The following is a 15,359-nucleotide window of genomic DNA, read 5'->3' on the forward strand; positions in this document are numbered from 1 at the left end:
ACGTTGTTTTCTGGATTCCTCACTGCACGGGCAGCGAAAAGGCCACGCTATGGAGGATCTTCGCTGGACGGTGAGTTTCAAGCCCATAGGAACACATTAATTGGGTTTTAATGCGTTTCTATGGGCTTTTAAAAATCGCATTACGATGTTTTCGTTCCACAGCGATTTCGCTGGAACGAATTAACATCGTAAAGCGAGGCACTACTGTACAGTGTGTGCTGTATTCATAATATATAAAGAATATAAAATAAACTTTAATCTACCTACTCATGTTACATAATTTATTGTAACTTTCACTGCCAAATTATCCACTGTTATACTATGGACACTGTTGTTAAAGCATTTAAGAAGCCAACTGTTTATCCCGCACCTGAAAAGAGGGCTCTGAAACAAACTAGTAATTGCAGAAAGAACTCTTGAGCTCAGAAGGCAAAAGATTCTACCAAGGGGTAGAATACAAAAAGCCAAAAGGAAAAAGGAAGCACTAGTAGAAGTCCTCACATTTCTTTCAAGCATCTTTCTGGGAAGAAGTACAATTGAAGCCTGAAACAGACACCATGTTTGTCACGTTTTTAAAATTAAATGGGAGACACGGTCAGAGCGGAATCCAGATCAGGACTGTAGAACAGTGAAAAAAGGTCTCGAAGTTGTACCTCTACTGCAATCTGAGTCAGGATCCCTCAGTCTCTCAGCTGCTTTTGCATCAGGAGAGAACCTTCTCCCAGTGCAAACAGCAGCCCTTGATCCCCTCATTTGGACTGGGCTGCCACACAGACAATAGGTTAAAACCTCCATATTACCAGAACCCTCATCTATCTTAAAATTACCCACACAATTAACATTGACAATGTTATGGCCTGAGATAACATTTCCAAGAACCTGGATTTCATCATCCATGTCTGCAAAAAGATCCAAGAGAAGAAAGGAGTGTTCTCCACGAGAACAGATTTGTTATGATGGGGAAAATGTAAGATCCCCCAAGCCCTCAGTAATCTCTTGCATCTTTTCAAGTATATATGGGGGGAACTATATAAATATATATACACAGAAACACACACATGTATATCTCTTTTACTGCTGAAAAATATTTCCTATTGTTTAGAAAATATGATTTTCCTGAGGAGACAGAGAACTGGATTATGAATGATAAACAGTGTTTGTTATGTTCCAAATGCTGTAGTGACAAAGTACGTACACACAAACTCTTTTGCACTTCTTGATCACAATCTTTAGAAGCCCTAAATGTTAAATCCTGACACGTTACTGTAATTACTGACACATCAACAGTCATTTAATGAGCACTGTTATCACTTCTAAATTAAATATGCATATTCATTAACTTCAAATAAAAATGAAAAAATACGTACAGTCTGAATGATATGCAAAATTGACATATTTAACTATATAACGTTTATGCAATGGAGAAAATAATGCTAGAAATACTAAGTTTCAGCCTACAATAAAGTTCCCACTAAAACATGGCAGGCAATCATAACGATATAATGAAAATAGTAATTAAAAATGAAAGCCGTAAGATAATAAAATAATGAAAAAAATTATTGTGCAGAACTTCCATTAATCATCCAACCATAGGGTAAGAATGAATACACATACCCCTAATATGACCTTTAAAGAAACTTCAGCTTCACTGGACATACCCAGTGATTTCAAAAAGGTATCACCCAAAAAGCACCCAGAAAGCAATACTGGATCATCTAAAATAAAAACATATGGCCTGATTCAGTGGAAGAGCACATATTCTCTGCTTGCTTTGGAGTGAGAATGCCAAAACAGAGAGTACTGTGCTGATGGTTTGATATTATAAGTCAGCTCATTAAAAGTTACCAGTCAATACAGAAAAAATAATTTAAATAGTTATAAACATGTTTTTATTAAACAATGATGACTGGGCACCATCTAAAGCCAAGTATTTCTCTATTATAGAAATTACAATTACCTTTTATTTGATGGACGATAAAGATTTCTTAGTATTACAATTCAGCTATATTTTGTGGAAGCAATCCCTGGGGGCCCTCTAATTTATTATCCAAGATGCAGTACACAGATTTAGAATAGCATTTACAAACAAGTAGAAGCAGATTTTGAGAACAACATGAAAAATGGAAGCTCTGCCCATGTATTAATGCATGGCTGGTTAGTAAGATCAATAGTGGACACATTCCCAATACCAAGAATGATAATAAAATAAAATAATAATAAAATAGCAGAATACCATAAAACATGTAGCTTACTTTGTGCTTTTTCACAGAAGTTTATCTGAAAGCCTAAAGCAAAAAAGATAAGTTCTAGTTCATTTGCTGAAATTACAGATTTGCATAACCTTTAAAATCACATTTAATTCATTTTTTAAAAAGATGAAACACCAAATAAAATGCTCAACATAGGCAAAATGACTGCCTGAGTTCGAAAGAGAGAATTCTAATCATCTCAGTTCACTTGTCAACAGTTAGAGCCATTTGGAGTTATATCATACCACCCAAAACATCAGTAGTGAGTGTGATTGGTCTCCAAATCAGGTCTGCTACAGAGGTTAAGTATTAGTTCATTGTTAACTTTTTAAAAAAATAATGTGAAGGATAAATGGCAAATTTCACTAGTAAGGTTCCTATATGATGTCTTCTGTGTCAATGTTACTGAAGTTTATAAGAACAGACATGAAAATAAATGCATTTTGGAGACTTATTTCCTCAAGATAAGATATGTACTTTAAAGGATTGGTACTGTTAATTCTGGATATTAATGTGTAAACATCATTGTCACAACATATACAGCGGTACCGTTCACACAACCAATATATATCTGACTTCAGTTTTACATGACAAATACATAGAGGCAAATATTGTTTGTAATGTATATTAATTATTCAGATAAAATCTATTTACCAAATTTGTTTATTCTATACCATAAATGTATGCCTGTGGGAACAAGCAAATATTCAAGCTAATATTCACTGATATTGCCATTTCTGAGAATTTTCTTAAGTATTCTCTTCATATTTTAAGGATAGCTTTTCAGCTATATAAAAATGAAACCTGAACTTTTCAAGTTCAATGTCTAATAATAGTTTCCCATGTTTGGTACGAAATGCAGGAAAATGCAGGCACAAAAAAGTTTCTTTATATAGCTCATTTATATAAGTTTTGCCACTTATAGAACTGAGTTTATAGTCCTCGTCTGCTGAAGGCAAAGAAGATTTACAGCACCTCGACCTGTAAATTCATTTCAAACCACCAGACTACATACAGTCAAGTAGTCAAATGAGAAGGTACACTCACACTGAATGCACTGGTAAGAATTCAAAGTCATAGTAAATACAGCAGAAGAAAACATCACCTGTCTCTATTGACGCTGGGACCTCAGCCACAACAGTGAAAACATAATAACAATCTGGCCCCCACAGACCAATGATTTATCAAGTTCAATGCTTTTTCTATCAAGAATTACCTAGACACTACAGGAAACCTATGGGTGTTAACACAATAATTACACCCTATCTGCCCAAGAAGCCAGAAATTAGAAATTCACTGTCTTGATCATGGAGACTACGCTTAGCTGAGACAAAGCTATTTCTCAATATTATGTGGCAGGTAAATACAATTTTTAAAAAAAGCAGTCATCTTGTACATGTAAGGAAAGGGTATTTTATTTAATGATGGTTTTTAACAGCTACAGTGCTGTTCTAACTGGTCATTTTTTGTAATAGTTTACAAAGAATTTTAACTAGATTTGGGTACTAAAACATTATGTTGCCTTTATCTTATATTAAGTCTCATGTAAGTCTTACTTTAGAAATGGGGGAGAAATACACATTGGCAAAAATCATATGGCTTAGTGTAGAAAATCACACTGGACGAGGACCACTGAATCAATAGGGATGTAGTAAGTCAACTCCTCCATGTTCCATTGATTCAAATGGGCCTACTTTAATTGTGACATGACTTTAGCATAGTAAGTCACAGTTTGAGTTCAGCCATTTGAATCACCAGCACTTATGAAGAAGCTGGCTCACTACTTCCTCATTGATTCAATGGACCTAGTCTGCTGTGATTTCCTATACTAAGCAACAGGATTTGGGCTATTAAGACCATCTCCTGTAATTCTCCTGGCATTTAACAAACATTTTTTAAGAACAAAAGCTTTGAGGTAGCCCTCCGACTTCACAGCCAAGTCTTCCCATTAAATGACAATTTGCACCAATTGAAATGTCTCTATATACAAATCTGAGGACTTGCACGATTATCTACCCATATTAAATAATACAATTTAATATTTAACAAGGTCCATGTTATTTCTGTTACCATCCACATGGAAACCCAAAATTCAATAAACTGTCTACACCAGATTACAGTACTAATACTCTTACTTATCTCTGAAAAAAAAAACAGGAGTATACAAAGTATCCTCCAGACATTATGAAACAAAATCTAGCTAACAGCATCGAGTTTCAATACCGCTGTCAACAGTTTACAAATAAAAAAATATTGGTTCCGGTTGGGTTTCCATAACCATCCACTCAAGAAACCAAGCCAAAACAATGTAAACATTCAGTTGCAAGAGGAAAATAAGGGATATGCAAATCAAAAGGAAAGAATCTACTCTGGTATTTGACAACAGTTTGGGAGCATAGTGGGCCCAGTTACACAGCTCAACATTTGACACAGGCTAAAAACATTTGACACAGATAAAATCTGCACTCCAAGTCTCTCACGGAAGAGTGAAGCACTATCATAGAGGAAGTTCAAAAGATATGGTATCATAGGAGGCAACTTCAAACAGAAAGAAAGGAGGGCAGGCCGGCAGGCAAGAGATAGCTAGACTGGAAGTAGTATGGAGAGCAGAGAAAAACAGAACTTCCAGGACAGCCCCACAGTAAAGTAGTGGATATTCTTTCAGAACCACTACTTTCTTATAACAACCAAGGATCTTTCAGATCTATAGGAGGTAATGGTCACATCTGTTATAAGCTTCCACTAAGACAGGAACAAAGAAAATTTCTGCAAATGATTCTGTTCTGAATTGTATCTTAATTGTATCTTATATTTGGAGAGGTCACAGAATCTGATGTTTTGGTCCAAAATACTGTAACAAAAAGATAAACAGAAGGTTCACAAAGTATATCAGGGAAAGTAAAGGCTGTATTAGCAAAGAAATAATGTATTTGTCGATGTGTTCCATGAGCTGAAAGGATTGCGTTCATTAAATCAATACCAATATAGCATCCAATTCTTCAAAAGCTTTGAACCTTTAACAAGTACTCATGCATTTTTCTAGGACAACAGTTAAGCAACATCGTCAGAAATTGTGGTTCTAGCAGGAGATTCCTCTGAATTATAATCCTATGACTATTTGGAAATCACATTTTCTCTACAACCATCACTGGAAGCAGCGACTTATTCTCTCTCTTGAACAGTTTTAGAAAATGGCATGCCTGTAACATTTATTTTAAATGCAGGACAAAAACAAAGTAGACTAGCCCCACAACAAATAAAATAAATAAAAAACTTAAAAACTAAGCAGCCACAATGTAATTATAGGTTGGACTGGTCCAGCCCTAAGGTGGCAAAGTGAGAAACTTGTGGTACTGTATATTGCATTTTACAGGCTGTCTAACCTAGAAACATTCATATAGATATTCCAAGTAAACATCTAGGGAACTAATGGATCTGTGGATACATAATTTCTAACTTAAACAGGGCTTGCCTGAAAGGGCCCAATGGCTAATGCCAACCTATCTTCCAATACCACCTTCTTACCGTGAAAGATCTTCTTGACCGTTCCTGACCCTCAGCAACAACTTATGATTCAGAGCCAAAGATTCACAAAGCCTTTAGTGCTTACACTGGGGTCCCAAAAGTGTATTCTTCCCTGCTCACTTCCAAAGAGTGCAATAGAATATCACTTTGCCACTGAAATAAAGAGGGAGGACTCTTGTATACTCAGGACACCCACCAGCAGATCTCAGAAACATGAATCAAGATCCAAATAGTTATACTGATCTGTTAATACTCTGCTGATAAGATTGTACTGTGATTGGGAAAAGGTTTTCACAAGTTTAAAGGCTTTCTACATGAATATGACTTTATATTTCTGTTCATGCTGCCTATCCTATGCAGCCTTCTACAAATTCTGAACAAAGAGTTAAAATAACAAAATTCCATTCAATATTATTTCTTCAACTGAAAAAAGCACAAGAGACTAAACAGATCCTGATGTACAGAATTATGACTCTGGATACATAAAATGTAAAAGACCTATTCAGTTCTAAATCACCATGTTCAAAGTTACATAACCACAGTGAAAATACACCCTTCCTTACAACTGGGATGTGAAATGGGTGTCCAGAAATTGTTGGATTATAGTTCCCATCAACTGCAGACAGCATGGTAAGTGGTTACAGAAAATGGGAGCTGTAATCTACTGCAAATACTAGTTGCTTAGTTTTCATTCATCACAGCATTTGAGAACACTATATTATGGACAGCATTGTATTCAGATGTAAGTTTCTTGCCTTGAAGATAACACACACATGGTAAAGATAGCATGTACTGTATTGTTGGCTTTCTAGAAGACAGATTCCCCTCAAGTCTGGACATTCGGTAGTAAAGTATAAAGAATGTGTTTGATATAATTATGAACAGTGAGCACTTCTCATGTTGTTTTATTTTGTCATGACTGAATTCTTGTAACTCACTCACTGTTGATCCAAGTGTGTCTAATCATGAACGAGATGAAGTTACAGCTGAATGTCACAGTATGGTTCTGCATACGCCTGCAATAATCTTTTTCTTGCAATGAGCAAGTCAAATATGTACCCCATATTGATATAGATAACAAGAGTAACTTGAAAGTCGTTTCACAAAAATAACTTTGTAATGGGGGAAGTGGTCTGAAATCCCGTGCTTCAGTGTGGGCTGTTTTCCAACACCTAGGGGACCTAACACCCTTTACACAGGTAGACAAGAAGAACCCAGATGCTGGCATACAGGAGAGTTAGTAATAGGAAATTAGGGAAATTTAAATCTTAGGTGCCTTTACTACTAGAGATGGGCATAATGCTTGGTACAGAGGTTCGTCACTCACCAGCCAGTGTGCGCTCTCCTCCTCTTCCTAGGCTATTCAACCCGTCTCCAGCAGGAGCACAGGCTTCCTTGTCCTGCCTCCTTGGTTGATTGCCTCCCCAGGGAGGAGGCAGGGCAGGCAAACCCATGCTCCTGAAGGGGACTGGTCAAGCAGCTGAACAGGAGAGGAGCGCACTGTGACAGGTAAGTGAATCATTGGCCAGGGAGGGAATGCATGGCACCTATGTTGCCATGGTACAAACCTGAGCTGAGGTTCGTGCCCATCTCTATTACTATTTTTTCTACCACACAAACAACAGGAAAAAAGGCCTTTTTGTAATTCCCTTCTCATCCTAGAATGTCACTTAGAAATAACTAATTCTACTGCAAGACATGGGTGGGGAATACTTTGCTCTCCTTATGTTGCACCTTTCATCAACCCACATCAGCATGGCCAATAAACAGGGATGATGGGAACTGCAGTCCAACTATATCTGGAGAATCACATGCTCCTCATCCCTGAATTAATCCTAAAAACGGGGGGGGGGGGGGTGAAGACTTTAACCAGGTATATTTCATGTATTTATACACACACACACACAAACCTCCAAATCAGTTTCTTACAAATATTTGTGCAGTACACACACAAAATCCCTGAGAAAAGAATCTTCTTTCATCCTCCCTTCCCTTTTCACACATGGGCAGATCCTTAATGCTTAGCCACCTATTCTAGGCTTCCTTCACATCTTTCTACAGCAGGGACAGGAAATGTGTGTTCTCTCAGATGTTGCTGACTGCAATTCCCACCAATAGTAGCCAGCACAAGGGCCACAAATCCTGGCCAATGAACACAGTTGACAGGACGAAAATTTGGTGGCCACGCATTCCCTGCCTCCAACCCTATTCCTTCTGCACTCCACCTTGAGCTGCTAGACCACTATTTAAAATCCAGTTTCAGAAGGGAACACCTCATGCATAATGTACTGCATCTATGTACAGTACTCAGGTACGCACTCCTACATACAAGCGTCCTCAGGGCTTTTCCAATACGCTTTAAGCCAAACCCCTCTTCCTAACAACAAATGCACTTGGTAGAAGAAGACATGCTCCCATAGCCCCCTCCCGACCCTAATACAAGCGTATTCTGACACATTCTTGTCAGTCAACCCCACGTCACACTCCGGGCAAATGCTGGATTTCTTCCACCTTTGCACTCACACGCCTTGTGTTTTGCACATTAACCCGGTTTCTCCCTAGCAATCATCCGAGCCCTGCGATTACACTCCCTACACCCACTCTCCTTCCCCGTACTGGGCACCCTGCCCGCGATGAGTCCCCAAACGTCCTCCACACACGTACCCGGAAATCACCCATAACTCCCTACACGCATCTGCCTGCTCCAGAGTGCCAGGAGGCCCCGGGGGTTCCTAGAGATCATCCTCCACCGGTTCTACGTGTGTTTACACGTCGCTCCGAAACGCGCGCCCATAACACCGCCTCTCTCCCCCCCCCGCCCGCCCCCCCCACAAAAGCACATTATCCTCGCTCATCCCCTTATTCTTGCTCCCTAGAACCGGCCACACAGGCACACACCCCTCGTCTTGCGCCTGTTTACACCCGGAACGGTCCCCCTCCCGACGTGCACATTACACACCACACACCCTTCCCGCCGAGTTCACACACAATGGAGCCGTTCATTCGAAACGGGTCTCGCCGAACGACTCAACCTCCTCCTCCGCCTCCCCTTTAGCCGCCGCCGCCGCCACCGTCTCTTCCCCGCGGCGCGCTCGCTAGCAGGCCGCTCACCCTCGGGGAGAGGCCTGGTCCGCCTTAGCCCAGCTCAGGCGCTCCCCTCCCGTCCCCACCATACTCACATACACACACACTCAGTCAGTCAGTCAGTCCGGCGGCTCATTAAGAAGAGAACGGGGGGGGGGGGGAGAGGCTTCGAGCGCGGCCTACTACAGCCTCTGTGGGGAGGTCGGGGAGATGCTGCTGCTGCTGCTGCCGGTCCGGACCCGGTGGCCGCTCCCGAGGCGCGCTCCCTTACCCTGCATGCTGCTGACCGTCGTGTGCGCCGCCTGGGACCCGCCGCCGGCGGGGCCAGAGCCAGAGCCGGGGCCGGGAGCCGCCATTGTGCAGCGCGCCAGACGCGGAGGGAGGGAGGGAGAGAGATGGACGGACGCGGCAGCGGGAGGGAGGGAGAGAGGGAGGGAGGGAGGCTGGCTGGCTGCAATGCAGCAGAGGCAGCGCAGCGGACCGGCCCCCTCCCGTCCCGCTTGCCCGCCCTCCCTTTGGCTGGTCGCTTATGCCCACCCGCCTCAGCCCCAGGCGGCTGGCGGGGCACCCAGAGGCCGGACTCGCACAGGCGCCGCAGCCTTCCCCTGGCCGGCCCGATGGACCCAAACCACCGCCAGCCAGCCTCCCTTCCTCTCCTCCCTCCCTCCTTCCCTTTCTCTTTCCCTCCGAGCTGGTGAGGGCTCCGTTTCCCTCCGTCGTCCCCTCCCACCCGCGCGGCATAAGGATAACCCCTCCCAGGCAGCGGGCGGAACGGATGATGCCTGTGACTCCTTCGCCCAAAAAGACGAGGAAGGGAGGGAGGGACGAAGGAAGGAAGGAAAAGGAGCCAGGCGCTGGGGGTGCCAGCCCGCCCGCCAAAGTTTCCACACACATCCCGCCCTGGGGTGCCCTGCTTGGCGGAGAAGCGGGAACGCTTCGCCTTGGCAAGCGGGCGCCTCGGGTCCAAGCAAGGGCTCTTCCTCATGTCTGTCCTGAGCCCTAACTAGGCTCTGTTAGTGCCTCAAAACGTGTGTGCGGTGTGTCGGGTCTGTTTTAAGCTCTGTTTTCCTTTGGCAGGGCCATGATCTCCATCAGCAGGTCGAGGACGCTTGCCTCGCCCCTGTCATCATCTGGTAACATTTCACCGGTGAAGGTGGTAGCTATGTTGTATTTTAAGAGAGATATTGGGGTGGGCTTTCATCGCTTAGTAGAAACTGCTTAATTGGGACTATGCCCTACAGGCCCCAAAACAGGCACACGAAGAGGTGCTCTTCTCACTGTTGCTCAGCATAAGCCTATGTGTGGCCTAAAACACAGGCCAACACTTGTAATGGGTGGCATGTTATTGGGAAGGATGGATTAAGAGAAAAGACTCCTAGTGGTACCTTAAAAACTAACATGTTTTATTTAACCTTTTAAACATTTAAAATGACCCCATGGGGAGAATAAAGCATACCTTAAAATAAACTTTAGAGTGACATTGCACAGGTTTTTATTCTTCACTGTGACATTTTCTCCTTTTATAGGTTATTTGATGACGTCACAAGGCCACTTGTCTAGGGTGGCTTTGAGTGGAACACTTGTATCAATATGGATTAAGAACACTTATTGTTATTTTCATTCTTAGCAATAGGTGCCCCAGTCAAGTCTACATTTGCCTAGCACATGCTGATTCCAGTCATTTGCATCTAATCCGTTGATTGTAAATAAAGATCTCATATCTCTTTTAACATTTTGTTTAACATGTTTTATTTGTGGATTACAGCCCATGTACTCTGATGCATTTGAAGATGTGGACTGCAGTTCACATAAAAAAGTTTATGCCAGGCAAAACCTCTTAGTTTTGGGTTACCAAAGATTTTGGCCAGAATTCCATTGGTGTTTATATAATGCAAACTTTATGCAAACACTAATAGGATTATAGTCTTTTTGTTGTTTTCACTGCAACAGATAAAGCTGGATATCCCTCTGGGAAGATTGATAATGATGCTAGACAGTATTTCAATGAAGTTTGGCCAAAATGTTTATTTCTTCATTAGGCTCTCCCTCTCAGGTTTCCAGACAATTTCATGCTAGAATTAAGAGGAGAAAAATAGAAGACACTTGAGGAAATCCACTAGAATCCAAAGGTTAAAAATAAACTACTTGAATGCTGTCTATGTAAGGCTGCCCTTGAAAACAGAATGGAAACTTCGGCAGGTCCAAAATGCTGTAGCTACACTGATTTCTGGGATTAGTAAATCCCAGATTAGTATATCCTCAGTCTTGGTGTATCTTCATTGGCTCCCTGTCAGTTTCAATATTCAATTCAAGGTGCTGGTTATGACGTATTAAGCCCTTAATGGTTTAGGACCTCAAAACTTGTCAGAACATCTCCCCTAGAAATCACTAGCCATTTCACCCACTTCTATTAATCGATGTTGTTAAAAGTGGCCACACTGAAAGATTCCAAAAAGCCAAAGATAATTAATCACAATTTCTCAGTGATGGCCTCAGTCTGTGGAATAGGTTACCAACGGAGATGTGAGAGGCTCCTTCCCACCTTAACTTTTTGGCTGGAGGTAATTAAATGGATAGAAACACTGACTAATCAAAAAATAGAGATTAATGAAACATTATTATTATTTTCATTATTCACGGGGGGAAATGAGAAACTACAATATAAAGAATTAATTGCAAATCTCATAGGCACCGCAAGATCTGAAATAGCTAAAAATAGGAAAAAAGCCCAAGATCTCTCACTGCAAGCATTCACAAGTAAAATATGGCATACATTGTTGATGGAAAAAATGACGAATAAAGTTAGAGTACAGAGAGGCGAAATAAGCCATAGTAAATTCACGGAAAACTGGAAGCCATTATTAAAATATGCCGATAAAATGGAGACATGTGGTTTGAAAAGAAACTTAGATTGTTGGTCAATTTTTTAAAAAAGGTGCTGGGTAAAGGTATATATATGTGATTTGGAGAAAAGTGGGGAATAGTTTTGTATTTAATATTTGTAAAATGTTCAATTGTCTTTTTATTCTTTAGAAATAAAATCAAAAAGGGGGGGGGATTTAAAAACAACAAAAAACAAATATATCTTCCCTCCACTTTAAAATTAAGTGCAAGTCTTCAGGCACCAGTACATGTGTCAACTGCATGGTTCTAAACATTCCTTTTAAAGGAAGAAAATAGGAATTATTAAAATCCTCTTCCAATATATATATAAAAAAAGTTCAGGAAATTGTTGGAAACAGAACTATTCAAAGCTGCCTTCCAATAACCAAGTCTCTCAGATGCCATTAATATTTTAATTATTTTCTTTTTCTCTCTTTTTTTTCTATTTTTAAAATCACCATATTGTATGCATTGTTATGTGGGGGCGCTACATAACATAATTATACATACAGCAACTTGCCTCCCCCCCCAAGTGAGCTGGGTACTCATTTTACCAACCTTGGAAGAATGGAAGACTGAGTCAGCCTTGAACCGACTAGCTGAATCTGTCAGGATAGAACTCAGGTTGTGAGCAGAGGCCTGACTGCAGTACTACAATTTAACCACTGTAATGGGGCTCTTTTATGAATCAAATAAATAAATAATAAAAAGACAAACCACTTCTAGTACTCTGCAATTCAAGGACCGCTAAAATTCCCCAGAGTGGTATGAAAACCATCTTTGTGAGGAATGTTTACATTGCATATAACTGTTTCAATGTGTGTGTAACTATCTGTGTTTTAAAGCTTGTATACTTTACTTTTCATCATGCCTTAATAGCAGTAGTCAGTTTAAAAAAATCCTTAGAATGTGAAAGAAAAGTCACAAAGTCATACAACAGGAAAAAAATCAAGTAGCATACAACAGCAATCAAAAGATTTAAAATATTCAGAGACAATGACAAGTTGACATTGCTTGTTAACATTACATAAGGGCTCATATCCTTTTATGCATTGATTTGGCATGTGACAGATAATGCCTATGGCAATTTCTTAACTTACAGCAATTCACCTCAAAAAGTTACATGTTTTGCATAACTATGCAGCAGGATTTCAACCATTAAAAGATTCCTAAAGAGGAAATGAGCTTCTAAAATGCCATTAAATGAGGAAGAACTCATATGGCTCTTCCTCAGAAGAGAATGCTAGAACCTAGGTATAGTCACAGAAAATACTTTCACCTTATGCTGTGAGCTTCCTGTTGTTATACCCCTATGGATGCTTATGTGCTATCTTCACACATGCTATCTTTGTATTATGTGTACACTTCTATCTGTGTAGTTATAAAATACTGCGTGAAACGGGTCTTAAGGCTATGGCTATGAATGCATTTTGTAGGGATTGTTGTTGTTTAGTCGTGCCTGACTCTTTGTGACCCCATGGACTAGAGCACGCCAGGCCCTCCTGTCTTCCACTGCCTCCCGGAGTTGGGTTAAATTCAAGTTGGTCGCTTCGATGACACTGTCCAACCATCTCATTCTCTGTCGTCCCCTTCTCCTCCTGCCTTCACACTTTCCCAACATCAGCATCTTTTCCAGGAAGTCTTCTTTTCTCATGAGATGGCCAAAGTATTGGAGCCTCAGCTTCAGGATCTGTCCTTCCAGTGAGCACTCGGGGTTGATTTCCTTTAGAATGGATACAGTAGGTTTGTTCTCCTTCCAGTCCAGGGGACTCTCAAGAGCCTCCTCCAGCACCACAATTCAAAAGCATCAATTCTTTATGGTCCAGCTCTCACTTCCGTACATCACTACAGGGAAAAACATAGCTTTGACTATTCGGACTTTTGTTGGCAAGGTGATGCCTCTGCTTTTTAAGATGCTATCGAGGTTTGTCATCGCCTTCCTCCCAAGAAGCAGGAGTATTTTAATTTTGGGGCTGCTGTCACCATCTACAGTGATTGTGGAGCCCAGAAAGTGAAATCTGGGACTGCCTCCATATTTTCCCCTTCTATTTGCCAGGAGGTGATGGGACCAGTGGCCATGATCTTAGTTTTTTTGATGTTGAGCTTCAGACCGTTTTTTGCACTCTCCTATTTCACCCTCATTACAAGGTTCCTTAATTCCTCCTCACTTTCTGCCATCAGAGTGGTATCATCTGCATATCGGAGGTTGTTGATATTTCTTCTGGCAATCTTAATTCCGGCTTGGGATTCCTCCAGTCCGGCCTTTCGCATGATGTATTCTGCATATAAGTTGAATATGCAGGGGGACAATATACAGTCTTGTCATACTCCTTTCCCAATTTTGAACCAGTCAGTGTTTCCATATCCAGTTCCAACTGTTGCTTCCTGTCCCACATACAGTAGAGGTTTCTCAGGAGGTAGATAAGGTGATCATGCACTCCCATTTCTTTAAGGACTTGCCATAGTTTGCTGTGGTCCACACAGTCAAAGGCTTTTGCATAGTCAATGAAGCAGAAGTAGATGTTTTTCTGGAACTCTCTGGCTTTCTCCATAATCCAGCGCGTATAACAATTTGGTCCCTAGTTCCTCTGCTCCTTCAAAATCCAGCTTGTACTTATGGGAGTTCTCGGTCCACATACTGCTGAAGCCTGCCTTGGAGGATTTTGAGCATAACCTTGCTAGTGTGTGAAATGAGTGCAATTGCACGGTAGTTGGAGCATTCTTTTGCACTGTCCTTCTTTGGGATTGGGATGTAGACTGATCATTTCCAGTCCTCTGGCCACTGCTGAGTTTTCCAAACTTGCTGGCATATTGAATGTAGTACTTTAACAGCGTCATATTTTAAGATTTTAAATAGTTCCACTGGGATGCCATCACTTCCACTGGCCTTCTTGTTAGAGAAGCTTTCTAAGGCCCACTTGACTTCACTCTCCAGGATGTCTGACTCTAGGTCAGCAGCCACACTATCTGGGTTGTCCGGGATATCCAAATCTTTCTGGTATATTTCCTCTGTGTATTCTTGCCACCTCTTCTTGATGTCTTCTGCTTCTGTTAGGTCCCTACCATTTTTGTCCTTTATCATGTTCATCTTTGCACAAAATGTTCCTTTAATATCTCCGATTTTCCTGAACAGATCTCTGGTTGTTCCTTTTCTATTATTTTCCTCTATTTCTTTGCATTGTTCATTTAAGAAGGCCCTCTTGTCTCTCCTTGCTATTCTTTGGAAGTCAGCACTCAATTTTCTGTAACTTTCCCTATCTCCCTTGCATTTTGATTCCCTTCTCTTCTCTGCTATTTGTAACGCCTCGTTGGACAGCCACTTTGCTTTCTTGCATTTCCTTTGGGATGGTTTTTGTTGCTGCCTCCTGTACAATGTTACGAGCCTCTATCCAAAGTTCTTCAGGCACTCTGTCCACCAAATCGAGTTCCTTAAATCTGTTCTTGACTTCCACTGTGTATTCATAAGGGATTTGGTTTTGATTATACCTGAGGAGCCCAGTGGTTTTTCCAACTCTCTTCAGTTTAAGCTTGAATTTTGCTATGAGAAGCTGATGATCAGAGCCACAATCAGCTCCAGGTCTTGTTTTTGCTGACTGTATAGAGCTTCTCCATCTTTGG

At 41.2% G+C, this 15,359-nt stretch overlaps 1 protein-coding gene across 9 annotated transcripts in view; it reads right to left on the bottom strand.

Annotated features, from left to right (window-relative positions):
• Positions 1-9,614, bottom strand: part of MAP2K4 (mitogen-activated protein kinase kinase 4) — a 74,884-nt gene extending 65,270 nt beyond the window's left edge. For 2 of the 9 annotated variants that reach the window (XM_078385948.1, XM_078385947.1), the window contains exons 1-2: positions 9,130-9,164; positions 2,253-2,285 (exon numbers count right to left, since the gene is read on the bottom strand). Coding sequence is in view for 6 of the 9 variants with exons in the window: in XM_078385944.1 (XP_078242070.1) it covers positions 9,130-9,599 (470 nt within the window). In the remaining 3 variants the exon portion in view is untranslated. Of the gene's footprint in view, positions 1-2,233; positions 2,286-8,953; positions 9,095-9,129 lie in introns of those variants that run through there. The other 7 variants (XM_072990428.2, XM_072990426.2, XM_078385949.1 and 4 more) reach the window with 7 other exon arrangements.
• Positions 9,615-15,359: the final 5,745 nt, after the last annotated feature.

This window comes from Pogona vitticeps, chromosome 2 (assembly GCF_051106095.1).
Source record: "Pogona vitticeps strain Pit_001003342236 chromosome 2, PviZW2.1, whole genome shotgun sequence".
Taxonomy (NCBI): domain Eukaryota; kingdom Metazoa; phylum Chordata; class Lepidosauria; order Squamata; family Agamidae; genus Pogona; species Pogona vitticeps.